Source organism: Dermacentor variabilis, chromosome 4 (genome assembly GCF_050947875.1).
Source record: "Dermacentor variabilis isolate Ectoservices chromosome 4, ASM5094787v1, whole genome shotgun sequence".
NCBI lineage: Eukaryota > Metazoa > Arthropoda > Arachnida > Ixodida > Ixodidae > Dermacentor > Dermacentor variabilis.
In genome coordinates this window covers 79,418,460-79,437,655 of record NC_134571.1, presented here as the reverse complement: position 1 = coordinate 79,437,655, position 19,196 = coordinate 79,418,460, and the positions used below count along the sequence as shown (strand labels likewise).

The following is a 19,196-nucleotide window of genomic DNA, read 5'->3' as shown; positions in this document are numbered from 1 at the left end:
CGCTGCTGCATCCGCTCTCCCTCACGCCAGAGTTCTGACAGAAAGTGTCCGCGCTCATCGAGTGAGACGTGTTCGTGTGTTATTGTGCACTCGTGACGACGTGCTGGTTAATTTAGTCAGTAAGCGAATGTGCAGAGCAGTTTGTGCACCTGATCAAACGACCAATCTTAGCGCAGCTGCCAAATAATTTGCTGTCGCACGCGGAACTGTTATTATTATTATTATTATTATTATTATTATTATTATTATTATTATTATTATTATTATTATTATTATTATTATTATTATTATTATTATTATTATTATTATTATTATTATTATTATTATTATTATTATTGTAACATCCGCTCAAGCCAGGCGCAATACACGCGCAAGTTTTGAATACAGCGCATTTCTGTCTGACTGCGAGCGATTCCCGATAATTTTTTTCGAGCAAATGGGGCAGAGCGTGTCCTTTCTTGAAAACAGCTGTGTGTCTATCATTGCAGATATGGTGGCATATAGACGCTGAAAATCCGGGGTTTTTTTTTTTGTTTTTGTGTGACGGCGCAAATAAACACGCAGGAAGAGAATTTTGGTTGGTGGGTTCATTGCCTGTTGTTGGCAAAATGGACATCTTCTTTCGCAAACGCTGTAAGCTTTAGAAGTGCTTCCAAAGCGCAAGTGCATAAAGAATGTTGCTTTCAGGTAGTGTGCCACTCTTTCCCGTCTCCTGTTGTTTTCTTCCTGTTTGTTTCACGCAGCGTCTCCGTAACCGTAACTGCAACTGTCTCGTTCGACGCAAACATTTAACTTTTTTTTTTTTTTGCAGCAGCAGCAGCAGCAGGTAACGCCATCTACGTTCGGCGTTCTTGGAAGTAGTCTCCTTACGAGGTTATCAGCGAGCTCAATGCTACTTCGTTTTTCTTTTCTTTTTGTTAAATGTGAGATATTTTGCTGCAGTGCGCGAAGGCGAGTATTACAAGCTTTTGTGCTGTTGTCGTTCTTTATGTCGTTCTTTAGTTACATCAGGTGGCTGTGTACTCTCGTGTAGTTGAGACATGGACTGTCAGGGTATGGTCATTTATTGGACAATGCCAGCGCTGCTACTTTGTTTTCCCGCCGGAGAACCATCCCCTTGTTGGTAAAATAACAGTGATTACCTAACCACAAGCAAGACAAACTTGCTTTGTGCTTTTGAAAGCGAATAGCGTCAGTCTAACTGCTTTCTGTCTTTGGATCTCAGCACGTGTCGTTGTTATAACCCTTGCCGGGCTAGAAAAAAGTAGGCAAAGTTTTTTTTTTTTGTTACATCAAGCATTCTGAATATGATAGATGGATGGATGAATGGATGGATACAACTTTATTGTATACGTTCAGCAAGGTTTAACGCGACCCGGGCTCAAGTCTCCCACGGGGGAACCTCAGGGCCCTGCTGCCTCAACGTCGCCTCACGGGCTTGCTGGACTACCCATGTCTGGATGCCGAGGTCTGAGCTGCGTAGAGCGGCGGCCCACCTCGATGACAGGGTCTCTGGAGCAACTGCCATCCTTCCTATAATTACATTGCCCTCTCACAACATGTGTTTGAGTGCTGCTGGTTCTTCCTGGCACAATTAGTACGTGTCGTCCTGATGCTTATCTGGGAAGACACGTTTCAGACTGAATGGATTAGGGAAGGTGTTCGTCTGGAGTTGTCTCCAGGCGACGGCCTGCCTCCTGTTCAATTTGGGACTCGGCGGTGGGTATATCCTTCTGGCGTTTAGATATGCATTGGTTATATCATTCTATCTAGCGAGCCTGTCCTGTTTGCGCGAGGAGTGTTCGCTCAGAACGGGACATATGAAGTTGTTAAAATTTTCGTCAGGATTGTCTTTGCCCACAATGCGAATTGTGTGGCGGCGTGGTGTAGAGCTTCGGAAAAATAAAACACGGTTAAACACGATAGTCAATAGCTGATTGAAGCAAATGAGATGTCCGCACTCTCGTTAAATGCTAAAAGGCTTTTGCGGGGCATGACGCCATTTACACATCCTAACATTTTAATTTTTTTGGCACATGAAAAATTAGTGCACACCAAATCAAGGTTCAATGCAGTAAGTGCTGCATTGTTTTAGTTTTTCTTTGCCATTTTCTCTACTAAGCTTGAAAATGCCGCTAGTCAGACATAATACAGCATAGGGACGAGGCACAACTGCCCGTGACATGGTCTTATCCTTACAAGAAATTCGCCATCGAGACAGACCATGAAGCCACCAACACTTAAATTATATCTATGTCACACCAAAGGAACGCATCGAATTTAATTGTAGTGGTGATATTACGTACGTGTAAGTGGAAACGAAGACAAGTTGGAAGGGCGAGTGCGGTTATTTCAAGGAAGGATACGTGCGTAAGACAAAGCCATTTCCAACATCATCTCTTCATACTTGTATATCTTTGTCGTTCAAAAGGAAGTCTTGTAAGCTACCTGCTCTAGCCACCAGTTCATCCAGTTGGCGGAGGCGCCATCTGCTGTTTCTAAAATTTAGAATAGTTGAAGGACAGCTAATTGGGGGCTGCAACGTTTGAGTGACATGTACACATCGTTCTGGAGCCTCGTGTAGCTCACGAAACGCCACGGGAACAGTAGACCCACCTGTGCATTGCGGTGTGCCAAGCGACCATGATCATGGTGTTGATGACCACGTCTACGGGCACGAAGTCGGCTGCCTTGTCCGTGTCCGCCACCATTGATCGAAGGAGTCCTTTACCAGACTTGACGAAATAAGGAAGAAAGGTAAGAAAAGAGAAAGGGAGAGATTGAAGCAAGGTGGTCGAACAATTTGGTTTGTGAAAACTGTTAAGGAGTATGTGAGTATGTAGGAGTATGTGATACATCCTATGCAGAGGGTCTCTTTGCTTCTACATTTATATTCGTATATCATTTCAGTTAATAAAGCTGTATTTGCAGAGACGACGTGTTATAAGGTTAGGCAGGAAGGAGTTGACGCACTTTTTGGAGCGACCGAATAATGTCTCAAATATGCCCATCATCACAAGCCGTGTCAGCCGCGTTCTCCGTAACCATAAGTTTACCGTCATTACATGTAGTTTTTGACAAGGACTGCTGTTGACAGCATCACCGTGAATCTCACGTATAAGGACGGGTTAACGGTAAATAGCTCTTGATAACAGTCATACAAGGGCCAGACTTGCGAAAATTTCTGTACCAAAAGAACTGCTCTTCATCACTTGCCAGAACCTTAGTTATCATTTTGCGGTTTGCTGCGATTGGCCGACGACTATTGCTTTAAGAAACGTTCGTGAATAAAGAATAGAAGAAAAAAAAAGAATTTTAATCGCGATGCGTCAGAACAGCGTTTAAAGGAATCGTTGTGTAACCATATGCTATCTCAACGCGCCGATAACAATACTCACTGCAACAAGAAGACCCGTGGGTCCGTTGATGTTGTCAATCCACCCCTGCGAAAGAATTAAAAAAAAAAGACATCACGCAACAGGCTCTTGATCACTTATGACAATAGCCACAGGCTCATTCGGCTCCGCGTCAAGGTGATACGCATTTCAGTGTGAGGCAGACAAACTTGCCAGAAGGTAAGCCATAACATCAATTCCTTCGCCGACAGAAGACATCGCAGCTGAAGGCGACGAAGGGACTACTTTGGTTTTTGAAAGAGACGGGCTCGGACAAGCGGATGTGGCAATGATGTCACGTACCGCGCAAGAGTGGCGGAGTGTAACTGACGATGTGTGTGCTGTGTTATGTGCTCTCTCTCTTTCTCCTCCCCATCTTTCATCCTCAACATCCCGCTCCCATTTGTAGGGTAGCAAACCGGTTAAGCTAACCTGGTTAACCTCCCTGTCTTTCCTTCTCCACTTTTTCCTTCCTTCCTTCCTTTGCCTGCCAAAGACCAGGCTGCACGGGTGCAATCATGGACAGAGAAGAGTGGTTACTAAGCGAATAAATTCTGCACAAAACCGCAGTGTGGAGGAAGTTTCCCGAAAGGAAAAAGTAATCGTCCACTTTTTCGAAAGCGGTGGCGTGGCGCTCTCTCACCGGTATGGGTTCCTGCCATGCGGCTGTGACGATGGAGGGCCTGACAATGGCCACGGGCAGGGATCCCCTCTCGTCTGCCACCAGGCTTTCGGCGAGGGCTTTGGTGAAGGTATACATGTTGGGCCGACTGCCCAGCAACTTGGGCGTGATCGCCTCAACCAGTGGGTCATCCATCCAGCTGCGCAAAATGCAGCCTGTGCTATGAAAACGGCGATTCACTGGCGAGTCCATTAGTTTTCTGTATACCGAATGGGGAGAGTGGAAATATTTCGTTCTGCGATTCGATTATTCACGGAAGCATATAGAACATCTTTCGAACCACCCCAGCAATTCCGGACATCGCCTTTATAAAGTCCGCAGCTTTTACACCACGTGACGTACTGATCTTTACGATTCAAAAGTCACGGGATGACACACGCAGTATACTGGACGAAAGCAGAATACACACAATAATAACAATAACAAAAAAAAACAGGACCATGCCAACAGCTTTCACCGCTGAGCGCGAATCGGGAACGGCTGATCTGATAACCGCCACGCGTAGAAGACGAGCGGCCGGCTGGTCGACTGTGAATAAGCAGTTTTGCTGCCATTGATAGGCGTTTAAAGGCTCAGTCGCGCTTCGGGAAAGCGGGTTCAGAGATTCTCGAAAAATCACCCACCTCCTCACCCCCGCCGTCTATCTTATGCCTCGTACGACTTGGTTCACCAAGCGTCTTATCGAAGCCAAAACGTCCGTTTTGTCGCTGCAGTTATTATAATCTCAAGAACTGATTTTGAAAGCAGCAGTAGAGCATGCTTACTAAGCACTTTTGACCGCTTCAGCCGGAAGAGCGGATGGCAGCGGTCTCGCTTTATCGTGTGCGCTGTAGCAGTATACATACGCTCACCCTCGTCGGCGCGTGATAACATATCTGCAGCGTACCTTAGCATGATGGGGTGCCGCACACCGAGGTTGCACGAATCACACTGAAATAGCGAAAGCTGTTTACTCCTCGCCGTGTGGACGGACCGTTATCGTCTACCATAGTTATTAATGACAAAGCGTTATATGTCCCATGACGCAGGAAAGCCGGCATTGTAGGCAAAGGGTGGTACCAAAAATTATCACCATCAATGACGTAATCCGCGTCTTGTATGATGTCAGTAGTACTAGAGAATTAACGTTAAAACAAGCTAGCGTAAGGTGACTTGAGGTTGATTAAGTGGATTAAGGTTGGTACAAATTAGAGCAAGGTGGATTAAGGCGGATTATTATTTTTTATATATATACTGCCAATCTCTCACAGGGATTATTACAGGGGTGGGAGTGAATACATAAAACAAAATGCACATCGATAAGTTTCCACAAGCAGGCAATGCAACGGACAACCAGAGAGAGATCCAGTCAGCAGCATGATAAGCACCTGTGACAAACGACGTCTTGCGCGAATTCAGTAAACAATTCTTGCGTTGGCTGACCAACAACAAATTCATCCAAGAAATTCCAGTCTATAACTGCTTGCGAAAAAAAAAAGAGAAACGAAACACGTTATTAGTACAGTTGAGTTCCTTTAGGGTAAATTTATGTTTGTTGCCCGTTTGCATGAAAGTGTTGTATGTAATGAATGACTTGGGATTTATCTTGAAACTATGGTTTAGCAATAAATACACGAATTTTATCCTGTGCACTTTGGCTCGACCAGACAAAGTTACGAGGCCAGCGAGTTGCAGCATTTAGATTGGGGAACCCGTACGCCTGTAACGATTGAAAATAAATCGTACGGATTTCCTCTGTACCCTTTCAAGTGTGAGAATGTTGTGCTTAGTGTACGAAAACCACGCAACGCTGGTATATTCCAGTATTGGTCGGATGAGACCGGTGTAAGAGAGAAGTCGTGTTTCATATGTATAATGTAGAACCCGTAAGCGAATTAATGTTTAAGGAAGAACAATTTATTTCATTTCATTACATGTAGTCTACTCCTCAGGGCCAAGGGCATTACAGAGGGGGAGCGGTAAACACAAAAGAATGAAGAAGACAAATACAGTTGGTTATACGAATGTTTAAATGGCATCTGTGTATACAATATTAGCTAAGACTTCACGGAACTGTTCATAATTAGTAAGGCCTACAACTTCAGCGGGAAGATGGCTCCAGTCACGGGAGGTTCGCGGCAGAAATGATTGTGACACACTTTAATGTTGCATGGCAAAATGCCGACTTTGTACTGATGATCAATGCGACGGGATACATAAATTGGATGGGGGATGAGGTGATCCCGTAGAGTATGATAATGATACAACTTGTGGATGAGGTCTATACGAAACACTTTTCTGCGAGATTCCAGTGATGGGAGGAAAAGATTAGATTTCATGTTAGTTATACTCGCTGTGCGGCTATAGTTAGCAAGAATAAAGCGTGCCTGCCGTTATTTTGAACCATCTCGAGATCAGTGAGTAGGTTTTTTGAGTAGGGTCCCATACCGGAGTGGCGTATTCGAGTTTGGGATGTATTAAAATTTTATATAACAAAAGTGTCAAATTAGCAGGTACGTTGAAAAGGTTGCGACGTAGGTAGCCAGGCATGCGATTAGCATGTTTTAATTTTGTTTTCAGTGTGAAGAGACCAGCTGAGGTTAGAAGTGACGTAAACGCCAAGATATTCATATGAAGAAACTTATTCCAACGACATGTTGTCAATGCAGTACGACGGTATAGTAGATGTTTTTCTAGACACATGCATGACTTTGCATTTGTTAATATTTAGCACCATTAACCAATCATTGCTCCAATTCTTTATAGTGGTAAGGTCCGACTGAAGTAATTCAATGTCGTTAGCATTGGCAATTTCTCTAAACATGACGCAATCATCAGCGAACAGATAGATATGGGAGTTGATAAGCGAGGGAAGATCATTAATGCAAATTAGAAACAACAGGAGTCCAAGGACGGAACCCTGTGGAACACCTGAACAGACCTCTGTAAAACCGGAGTTAAGGCCGTTAGCACAAACACATTGCGAGCGGTTAGAAGAAAACACTCAACCATTTCAAAAGGTCACAGTCAATGTTAAGTTTCAGTTTTAGTTGTTAAGTTTGTGAAGCAATAGCTTGTGACACACCTTGTCGAATGTTTTTGAAAAATCTAAGAATATACAATCAGCTAGTGATGATTGGTCAAGAATACGTATGGTGTAGTGCATGTGTAAACGATATTGATTGGGTTTCACAGGAGTAAGGTTTCCGAAAACTGTGTTGTGCTGACGTAAAAAATGAGTTTGATTCAAGGAAATTAACCAGGTTGGTAAAAATAATATGTTCGAGCATTTTACAGCACGTACTGCATTTAATGCTTTTTTGGATATTTGTTCAACATGCGCGTTACAGCTGAGGTCACGACTTATCTATACTCCCAGGTGCTTATACTGGGACATATTCTTTAGTATGAGTCCGTTATAGCTGTAGAGAAAAAAAAAGCGTTGATTTCTTGTTTGTTATTGTCATATTAAGTGTCTTCTCCGCGTTTAATACCATTTGCCAATTTGTGCACCATTGGGCTTCTACGTTTAGGGCATCATTAAGTTTCTTTTGGTCATAGCAAGTTTTAATTGTGTGGCATAGTACACAGTCATCTGCAAACATCAATGTCGTTAGTTATATCGTTTAAGTACAACAAGAAGAGCAGTGGTGCCAGAACAGAACCCTGCGGTAGGCCAGATAGAACCCGAACGGTATTTGATATATGATCATTATACTGTACACACTGGTAACGGTCCGAGAGATAATCTTCAATCCAACGCATGAGAGGACCATTTCCTACTATGGTTTTTGGTCTATAATTAAGTTTCAGGTGAGCAACGCGATCGAAAGCCTTGGAAAAATCCATAAAAATTGCATCAGTTTGTAGTTGGCAGTTAATATCTTTGTCAAAGTCATGTAGTGTTTCTTAATTGGGTGACAGTGGATAGGCCACATGACAATGTATGACGTTACGCATCATGGGCATAAGCAATTCGATAAGTCATAATTCTTTCGCATTCAAATGACGTAAGGATACGTAAGTGACTGTCAACTTTCCGTATTGGCCACGACAGGGCTATCGCTTTAAAACACACCGTGCGTCTACCCGCCATGTTAATATTCGGAGTAAACCTTCACTGTAATATCGTTCACAATTAATGCAACGTTAAAACAAGTTTTGGTTACGTCATAGTGTACAGCTATCGCTTTAGAATCAACCGTTCTTTAAATCTTCGGCGCCAACTTCCGTTCCATCCAATAACCCTCGCCTTGCAACGGCAGTCACCATTGAGCTTCGTTACGCTTCAAAGAAGCAACAGCGTAGCCATATACTCAAAGGATGCACAAGGCGACAGCTATCACTCTGAAAGTTTATGAAGTCTGAGGCACAGATTTGCACCAATAATAAATTATTTAGCGTAAACCATAAGTGCTACTTATGTCCCGTCACATCGGCTCGTTAGCTTTCACCCAGTCTTCACCACATCAGATAAAGCCATACGCGTGAGAAACACCACCAACCACCACAAAACCACGGCTAAGAGACAAATGGAGCTATTCACTTTTAAAACTTTTGCATTCAGAATTCAGAGGAAGCTTTAGTTGGGGCCCAACTCCGACGCGACCTATTCAAATACACGTGAAATGCAGAAACGCTTTCCTGAGATAACCCCTACACTGACTTTAATGAAATTTGTTGCATTTGAGTGAGAAAGTTAAATTCTTGTGACTGTTGGCAGCGGAACTTTGAATTAGCTAGGGCCTAAATTCTGTAAAAAATCATCTTCAAAAATTCGAAAGTTCGAAAAAAATAGAAGCACGAAGTTTATAAATTAATATCTCTGTGTCAAAAGAGGTATTGCGGTTCTTTAAATGGCATTCATTAGATCATTCAAAGCGGACAAATTAGATATGTCAATTTATATCTTACGTGAATTTGTTACGTTGTGTATAAAGGTTCTGCAAAAGCTGTATTCCCATATCACTAAATTTTTTTGAAATTCATGTGTAACATCCATTTTGTCCGCTTTACATGTACTACTAGGTGCAATTCACGGAATTGTGACATAATTTTTCATTGCTGAGTTACAGAGTTGTAAACTTGACAGTTTGGCTTCCTGAAAATTTGCGATTTTTGCCAATTTCGCGAAAACAAATTGATGACTTCAATAAAAAATTTAAAACAAACAGTCTTTAGATTTTAAGTTTTTCTTTTAAATGCAACAAGCCTCATCAAGTTTGGTGCAGGGGTTGCCGAGAAAAACGGATTCTCCTTTTACATGTATTTAGATAGGAGCACCCAAGCTAAAGATTCCTCTTAAGCATGGACACAGAATAAACAAACCATGTGGCATAACGCAAAACCTAAGAGATCGAAACGATACGGCGTGCATCCCCAGCCACGTCAAACTTGCTCTTCGGCCGGCAGCATGCTGCAGCCTGCGCCGTCATTTCGAGAAGTACCTGCTGCGTCATGGCGCGAGGTGAGTTTTTCCCCCTCGCCAGAAATCTACGTAGTTCTTGCACGCGCTAGGAGCACCTTTTTAATTTCCCCTTAACCACCATGTTTAGCAACATCTCGGTGTTGTTGTTATTAAGAATGCTTTCACCACCACGCCCGAAACGAAATGGCAGATCTTTGCTAGCAACGATACCTTTGGTTCAGTTCTGCGAAGCATAAACTTGTACACTATGGAGGGCGAGCTTGCAGCGGCACTTCGTTTCGATTATGCATGTTTACTGCAGGTTCTGCCGCCCATATTAATCCAAACGACAGCCAATTTATTCCCAGCGCGAGAATCTTAAATCCAAGCAGAACGTCCTTCACGAACCTTCGATTTCCGAGGCAATCAAAAATCTGTGAGAATGTTAGGAGCTCAGTCGAGGACACTGAATCGCACATAATCACTAGTGATCATCAGTATTTCGACACTGTCTGCTATGCATTCCGAAAAAAAAATCTTAGTGAAACTGACTCATAGAAATGACAATGAATAAAAGAAGACTACCACTGTCATACTAAACAAATTGATTCGCGATCCTTAGTGACTTAACCATACCATCTCTTAGTTATAATATTTGAATTACCACTCTTATGACTATGACTTATGACGCTAAGCTGCTTAAAGGTATGAGCACATTGAACGGAGCCTATCACTAGTGATCACTAATGACTCGGCATCATCAATTAACAATGGTAACCGAGTTACTCATGTAATCACGTTTTGATTGATACCAATGACGACTTGCAAGAATCAAGAGTACCATTGTTGTGCTAACCAAAGGGATTTGTGTTCACTAGAGACACGGTCCTACTGTCTCCAATATAATTGAATCATCGTTTGTATGACTTTTCATTTGATATCCATTATCCAATGACATCCATTGTATAGAATACGAGAACATCATACTGAGCGTATCACTAGTGATCACTAATAACCAGGCGTGATCGGTCAGCAGCGGTAACCAAAGAAATAGTCATTTAACGAATTTTGGAATGATATCAATGACAACGTATATGAATAAAGGCTACCACTGTCATACTGAACGAAGTGATTCGTGATCACTAGTAACTCAGTCCTACCACTCCTAGTTATCATAAATTATTCACTGTTTGAATGATTTTTCATTTGATATCCAAGAGGCAGTGATGCATGAAAGTTAGACTCGGCGTTATCATTTAGCAAGAGTATATTAAAATGCTCATTTAATTACAGTGCGAATAACGACAGTGCGAATTACAGTGCGAATACAGTAGCAATTACGACCTGCACGAATCAAGACTGCCATTGTACAAGTTAAATAAATGATTCATTACAACTATTGGCTTCATCGTGCCAGTTCCTAGCCGGTCTCACTATTAAATCACTCTTTTATGACATTTCATTCGATATCCATAACATGAATAGGAAGACCAACAGAACTTATAATCACTAATAAATATAGTCTTATTAGTTACCTGGTGTGTGTAATTACCTTTTTATTTGCTCATTAATGCAGTGTAACTACTGATTGGTTTTCATGAGCTAATCTGCAACATAATGTTAGTCTTTCTAAATATCAAATAAAACATTTTACCATGCACCGAAACTTCAGAAAAAACAGCGCGCGCAGCCTGCTTGAATGTCTTTCCATAAAGCCATTCGATGCGCTGCTTCTTGTAGAATCTGACTGTGTCATCCTTCCTTATACATCAAGGCGCGAATGTGCATCATAGCTGCACATTCGAGTCCATGAGTTTTAACATGATCTACGAGCGTTTTCCCATCAATTCAACAACGGACGAATATATTGCCCCTGTAGTAATGCTTTGCCGCATAGTTGCTGAACAAAAGCGCCCCAGAAAAAAAAGTAGACCAGCAGAATAAAACCAAAGTGGACCTACATACAGAGGGAGATATACAGCATGAGGCACTAGAGTGCAATTAGCGGATGAATTCTCGCTGCGCCGCAATCAACCTTTTAATAATCCCCCCACGCATGTTTAGCGCGTCTACAAAAGAGTCACAGAAAGAAAATCTGAAGCCAGGTTACATTTCCAAGAATTCTTCCGTTAAAACATCCGCTATCTTCCGTGCAAGCCTTTTCTTTACAAAATATCGCAACACAGTCAACATTTACAGGCCATGCCAAATTGGTTCATGCGCTTTTCAGCAGTCTATAAATCCAGTTTTATTGCGTGGCTATTATCTCGAGTTCTTTTTTTTTTTCGTTTTGCACGTGTCTTTGGCATTTCCCACAGGTATGTTTGCTAAAGCTTCCCTGAGACAGCAAGAAAAGAAATAGGCTAAACGGCGCGCGAGAAAGTGTCGTACACCTGACGACTAAACGTACCTTTTGGGCTCGCGAAAGGAGACGCAGGAAAGAAGGACGCGAATGCAATGTTCGCGGGCTTCCTTTCGAGCCCCAAAATAATGTCACGGACACATCCCACCACTTTGCGCAAGAAGAAGTCGCTTCGTTACCTGACGGCGTCGATGACGTTCTGCGGGTCGAAAGGCGGCGGGTATATGACCTCTGCCACCTCCTCCTTGTCGCAGTTGCAGTACGCCGTCGACACGTGCACCAGGGCCTGCGGGTGGAAGGGTCGAGAGAGCCGCATATGAGCGACGGCTCCTGCATGCGCTACGTTCACAGAGTGAATGTGCCGTCTAGGCTCGAATTGCTTAAGTTTCTACGGACGTTCACGACGATAATGCCGGGCCCCTGACGGCTGAGATTGACGTTGGACGATACACGCACTGCGGCAGATACACCTTTGTAATTGTTATAATGCAAACCATTCTTTGCGAGTTCTACCCAGTTTTTTTGTAACAACTATCTGGCGTCTATCTGGTCGTTTTCGAGGGCCGATCACCAAAATAGTGCAGTCTAAAGACGTGGGTCAATCCCGAAGTTATATAGTACAGTCTAAAAATGTGGGCCGACCACTTTGGTATGTGCCAGTTGGTATGTGTTCCAGGATATGTACCGCTCTTCAGTGAACACCTCTGACGAGAACATGGATATGTGCCGCTCGCTTTGTGTCACTGCGGCCACCGGACATGTGACGCTGTTCTATAAATCCCAGACGGCAACTTGGGTCATTGGCTATCACAAAAGCAACAACAACAGATGCCACGCGCTGCACTCCGCATCAGTTCGCATCGCAATAGCATTAACCATTCGCTGCGGAACAGTTACATAATTCACAGCAACCATTCTTTATCAAACCAAGCCTACTTCGCATTACGTAGATGTCAACTGGTGTTCAGTGTGCTTAAATTATTTTAATAGTACATATATCGCGTTAGCGTCGACTGGAGTAGACTTCTAGACCAGAGAGCCGGCCACCACCGATGACATACAGGGTGTTTCAGCGAAAATTTTCAAAAATTCTTAAAGGTTGTCTGCAGACAGCACAATTATAGTCCATGAGCTGGTCCACTGGAAGAAGCGGATATTACTTGCACAAAAAACTTAAATCAATAATCGATTAATTAACGATAATTAACAAATTAACGCTTAACTAATTACTTGTTGTCCATATTGCACTTTAGAAATTCTAGCCGTGTAGTTTGCAAAGCGGATAAACTTGGAACAAATTCTGAGGATGACACCAGTTTCGCGATATTAGTTCCCTAACTTTGCGGAGAAATGCGTTGGCGTTCCAGTGTCTTTTGTGCTTGAATGAATAAAACGACGTTTTATTAAGAAAGTAACTTCCAAGTGCCGCAAGATTGTCACCTGGTACTTTTCCTGCAATGTGTTTCTTTCTTTAAGACTTGAGAAAGAAAAAAAACCATGCAGCACGTATTAGCAACAGAGAGCTGGATCGGGTTTTTGTGAGGATGGTCGGCAATTTTCTAATTGACGCTTTTGCACTGAATATAATATTTAATGAACAATAATATAATAAGTAATTATGTAATTCGTCCAATACAGAAAATAGTCTGACTTGCTCCAAGTGAGGGCAAACAATATTACCTTAGTTCTGTCCAGCTACGTGGCCCTTACGTATTTTACAACGAAGCTGTCTATGGCTAGGGTTCTGTGCATTTTTCAACTCCGAAAGCCGAAATGTGGGCCGACCCTGGTGATTGTACAGAAAAGGTCCACGTGCAAATGACAAATACCCCTGGGGAGTGCGGTTAGCGGGCTCAGGGACCTGTAACGCGCCCTTGAACTACCCTGGTCACACCTGGGACCCAAAGAGGTCCCAGGCAGAAGGGTAAAAGCAGAGGTTTTCGAAAATGTTGTTTACATTTCCCACACGATGAAAGTGCGGTCGCATCTTAGCCCAAAAGGTACGACCCGCGTCGGCCACGTCTACGTTCTCATCGCCATCTGTTTGTCGGTGTTCCAAGCGCTCGCGTACCTAGTTTCCTTCCGTTCTCCCGTGGTGGCGGTCACGTGGAAACATCACGCGTGCCTAGTTTTCTGCGGCTCGTCGGGGGCGGCGGTTGCGTTCTCGCGTCCGTTCCTGCCGTCGCTCTTCGTAGGCGCGTTGCCGCTCGGAAGTCCGGACTATCCGCGAATACGATGGAATTATTCTAGTAATAACAGAAAAGGGATACGAGAATGTGTGTGCGTACCTAGCGTCACGATGACCACCGACCAGGACAATAAATGCGTTCGCACCTTTGTTCGAAATTCTGCGCCACCTCTGTGTCCTGTGTTAAAGAGCTTCGCTGGTCGTCCAGTTTCACGGAGTGGAATGCCTCGTGATTTTTTCCCTCCAATGTCGCGGGAATAAGTTTATCATTAAAAGAAAAAATGAAGATCACATTTCCATTTATTGAATTTCGCGCCGAAATCCTACCGCCGGCCCGAAAGTGTGACATAAAGTGTTCAAAAGTGCTTTTCCGTATTTCGGCTTTCGCAGCTGAACGAAATTCTAGAAATTGGCTAAGTTCAGTCTTCACAGAGTGGAATGGCTCATTATTTTTTTTTAATTTTGGCGCAAGGTGACGTGAGACACATGGCGTATATCGTGGCACTGCTTTCCTATGCATACGGTCGTATCGGGTAGATATATTTTTATTTTTTTATTATTATTTTTTCATACGTCGCGGCGATATTTGGCTGACTTAACGCTGACGAGCTTTTCTGTATTTCAGCTACAAGGTCTCTAGAGTTATGCTTTCTGTAGAGGAAAGTCTCTAAAGAGGTTTGCTTAGAGCTTATGTGCCTACTAGTTTCCCTCTCCCCCCTCCACAAAAAAAAGAAAAAAAAAGAAAATGAGTACTGCAAGGGGAGCTGCAAGTGAACCATGGAGGCACGTTGCACGTTACCGAAATTGAATGAATTGAACGAAAAGAGGCTCGTTTTCGTCTGTCGATAGGCAAGAAATTTGTAAGATGAAAACGCAGTTACCTTTAGCTTGCTCATGCCTTGACACAGTTGCAGCAGTCTCCTTGTCCCCAGGACATTCATGTCAATGGAACTCCTGGAAAACAAGGCACAAAAACGAAAACATTAAACGCTTTCAGAAGCAGCGCGTCCAAGGGAGCTCGGAAGTTCAGAGAGCCTAATCCTATAGACGCATCAGTGCCGCTGCGCCTCTGAATACATTTTGCTGCCAGAGAGGCCTCACTCTATAGTTCGCGTAACCGAGCAGCTGTTCAAGCTAGCGCTAGAAAAGGCTCATAAAATCTACTAATTAGTCTAAACGGTTAGACATTGCAACCAGTATAATCAGTGACGATCAGTAGGCAAATGTACGCAAAAGTACGTCAGTTTCTTTCAGAAAGGCGTATATAACAACACATATTGAAAAGGGAATGAGTCGAAAGTGGCCAGCATGCGTTGTTGAGTTTCCGAGCTCACCTGTGTTTCGAACAGTGATCAGGTTCAGGCTAGAAAGTGTTCATTTGGGAACGCACAATGCTTAAGATTGTCCATCGCATTCATGTGTAATGATGTGTAAAGGCCGTTCTTATAGTATTTACTTCCTGTTCGCGTTTCAACAGGATTTCAATAGACATGCACAGCGGTAGTGCATGCATTTCGCGTTGACCACAACAGTGCGCAGTCCGGATAAAAAATTAAATCACGTGCGATTCCGTTCACACCGTTATTTCCTAGAACTTGTCTCAATTGGTACTCGCAGAGGTTCGCCCGAAATGGATCATTGACGAATCAGCGCATGCCTCGAGTTACTTGGCGAGTCGATAACTTTTGATACCCCCATTTCAATTAAGTTGCGCTCATTGCAAAAAACTGCACTTTAAGGAAACGTGACTGGTTCCAGCACCATACTTTATGTAGTGTGAAAAATGTACGTTAAAAAATAACGCGTTTGCTCTTTTAACACTGCTAAACGCGCAGGTATACGTAGTACTATACATGGGGATCTCCTCTCACACTCAATGAAGAACCACGGGTGCGGAGCTTTGATCATCATCGCTGTCATCAGTCTACATATAACTCCAGGCGCGCAACGCCAATTGCATGCCCTTGTCCTGCCTTAACAGAACCGATGCTTGGCCCGCAAATTTCTTTATTTCATTGCTTCACTGCTTGTTCAGATCCTCTACCACCCTCGACTTTGTGTTTTCCTTCTACTGGCACCAATTTTGTTAAATATTGTGGGATTTAATGTCGCGAGGCTACACAGCGGGTCATACGACCCGAAATATAGTGGTGTGGCTCTGAATTACGTTCGACCAAGTGGAATTATTTAACATGCACTTACAGCATGGTACATCAAATCGGCGTTTTCGCATTCGCTCTCAACGAGGTGCGGCCGCACCGCGGCCGGGAATCGCACCCGCGACCTCGTGCTGAGCAGCAGAACGCCATAGACACAGAGAAACCACGGCGGGTATCTGTTTCGTCACTCACAAGTTATTTGTCATTCGCAAGTCATTTTGTCACTCCACTTGTTTCTTTTAATATCAGTTAAGATGTCAGATATGGTAATTTGCCTCAATAACTCCACGGTGTCGTTGATAGGGCGACACTCCACTGATATGTCTTCTATCTCAACGATGGAGGCGATTCGTCAAGTCTCGTATAATAGTGTATAAGACCAGTTTGTCTCGCATTGAAAAAAAAAAGGGGGGGGGGGGCGGATCTGAATGCGCGAACTGTAAGCAAGGCTAGAAGAACACACAGGAAACTATCAGCAGTGATTGTGTGTTGTATCTTTATTTCTATTGTGAGCATTATATTCCCACTTCGTCTTCTCCACCTGCCCATACTCATCATCATGGCCAGCGTCATTCTCTTCAGCGCACGATCCTGCTGAATAAGGTGTCGGAGTGACAGTTGTCTCACAATATATTGAATAGATCGCCCGCGCAGATATGCATGGTCTTAGCGCATTAGACCCAAGAGCGCACTGTGTGTACTTTCGTGTGTTACTTCAGACGCATTAAGTTCGCGCATAAAGTTTTATTAAAGGTTGGATCCCTAACGAGCTTTGGGCATTGCAAACAAATCGGCACAGTGCGTGGATCACGCGGCGACAATCGCCGATGTACACTGCTAAAACAGTTGAAAACTCTAGACAAAAGATCGCGCACTCTTCTTGGAGGAACCAGTCGCCCTACCAGCGAGACGACGTCGCATGCTAGGTGCTTTTACGTCACACACAATGCGCCAGCAGCGCACAGGTGGCCGGGAGCAGGGATAACTCGGGGATTTTCGGGAGACGCAGGCCGCGCTGAACAACATGCGGAAATGCGCCACGTAACACGAAAAAAAAAAGGGGGGGGGGAAGGCTTCCTTTGTTGGAGAGAAAGCAGCCGATGGACGTTGCCAACGTGCGTTGGTCGAGACACTGGGAGAGTTTCTGCTACGAGGAGGATAGCTCGCCTCATCTACTATCACCTCACATTTAATTTCCTTTCATCTCGGCTACTATACTTAATCCTTTACAAATGCTTGTGGTAGAATGCCCCCCAGCTTGGCGGAGCTTTGCAACTATATTGTATACATAGCCAAAATTGCAGATGAGGCCTGTTGGGAGGTTCTTAATGCTAAAGAACGAACGTTCAATGACAGCACATACAACTACATGTGTCGCGAGCGGCGACTGTCTCGGACTCGATCACCAAGGCGAAGCTCTCGTTTTTTCCCGCTGCTTATGCCCAAATCCAATGCAAAAGCGCAAAGACGGGCTCCATAGAAAGGGTAACCATTTAGGAAATAGGCTGCCGTCATGCTATATGCACGCTGTCAGTTGCACGGTTATAAGATGCTACGCGCTCTTCGAGTAGCGCGGTGCACTCCTTGATTTAAGTCTAGTTATTGGTATGACGACGCTAGTGCTATCCTGTCCGCCAGAAGAATGGCTGCTGCGCAGGTCCCAGCTAATACAAGATCGTTGTTTCTGAGACGGTCACTATAATCATAAGCTACAGGTTCCCACATCGTTTAGTACCTGTAAGTGTGTACTAACTTGAGCGGTTCGTCGAATTTGACGATGGCAGCTGAGTGGAAGACGATATCGACGTTGTCCAGCAACGCCCTTCGGTGTTCAGCGCTGAGACCCAGCTCCGGCAGGGTCAGGTCCCCTTCCACGGCGATAACCTTGCCGCGCGCAAAGTTCTGGTCGGAACAGCGCAGGGCTTGGAAGATCTGCACTCGAAGGCGGTTAGCACAAGTAAGTCGGGCGAAAATGCACATAGGCGCATAAAAGTATAACACAAAGAGAAAAAGAAGTGTGTCGTTCACCTTAATTAATAACGAAACAATAAATGAAGCACCTTCACACTTAATTAAGCCACAGTGGGCGTTGTTATATGTTGTTTATATGTTGTTTATACTTCTATCGAGACAGATTCTCTGACTGGTCTCGACGATCGACTTCTTTCTGAATGACTTGGCGCTTTCTCAAGATTTGGCGCATGGTGAGACTCTAAGTGTTCTTTGCAGGCTACACGCGTTTCGCTTCATTTTCAACAAACCACGGGTAGACTGTTCTCGAGGCTGTGGATAGGCCTACCGGTTGAATTAAGTATGTACGTATCACTACACCTTTAAACATAATTAATTGTCAGCTAGCATACCTACGTACCTCATTCGCCCTCCCCGGCCCTTACCACAGCACAGCGTAGCGGTCGGCCTCTATATACGCAAATGTATTCATTGCTTATACTTAATCCTAGTGTTTTTCCCGCACGGCGCGTGGGGATACAAGAAAGCTTAGTGGATGTCTTTCTTAAAGCGTTGCCTTACGCCGGTCTCACCGGGCATACGTGTTTATTCCTTCGAATATTACATGTCTCATTGCGCGAGGCACTTGACAAAGTCGTCGTCTGAGTGTCGCCATATTACCCCGCGCATGCAGGAGCATGCGCGGCAGAAAGCTATGTTCCGGAACACAGAGAAGCGCGTACAGTCGCTGTTTTGGAGGTGCCCTTGTCTGTACGTTTCTTCTCTTCCGGGATCAAAATGCGTCTGGCAGGTCATCCACGTAGTTCTGCTGAATTTGTGAACAGTAGATAAAAGAAATTTCATTGTAGTATATTCTTTTACATTTTACATTTTATTCGAAATTTTGAACAATGCTTCAACAACAATGAAAGCGAGGCTTTCATTGTTGTTGAAAATAAAGCATTTGTTGAAACTTCAACAAATGCTTTATTAGGAACGGGTGAATATTGAAACGCTGAGTGCAAAAGCAGGTGTGCGTCCACTCGCCTGCCATCGTCGTCAATGCGCTTAAAA

At 43.9% G+C, this 19,196-nt stretch overlaps 1 protein-coding gene across 1 annotated transcript in view; it reads right to left on the bottom strand.

Moving 5' to 3' along the window:
- LOC142579405 (fatty acyl-CoA reductase 1-like) overlaps positions 1–19,196 on the bottom strand; it is a 41,824-nt gene that overhangs the window by 20,618 nt on the left and 2,010 nt on the right. The window contains exons 3-8 of the mRNA XM_075689551.1: positions 17,926–18,104; positions 14,895–14,967; positions 12,005–12,111; positions 4,039–4,216; positions 3,399–3,443; positions 2,617–2,735 (exon numbers count right to left, since the gene is read on the bottom strand). Coding sequence (XP_075545666.1) covers positions 2,617–2,735; positions 3,399–3,443; positions 4,039–4,216; positions 12,005–12,111; positions 14,895–14,967; positions 17,926–18,104 — 701 coding nt within the window. The remainder of the gene's footprint in view (positions 1–2,616; positions 2,736–3,398; positions 3,444–4,038; positions 4,217–12,004; positions 12,112–14,894; positions 14,968–17,925; positions 18,105–19,196) is intronic.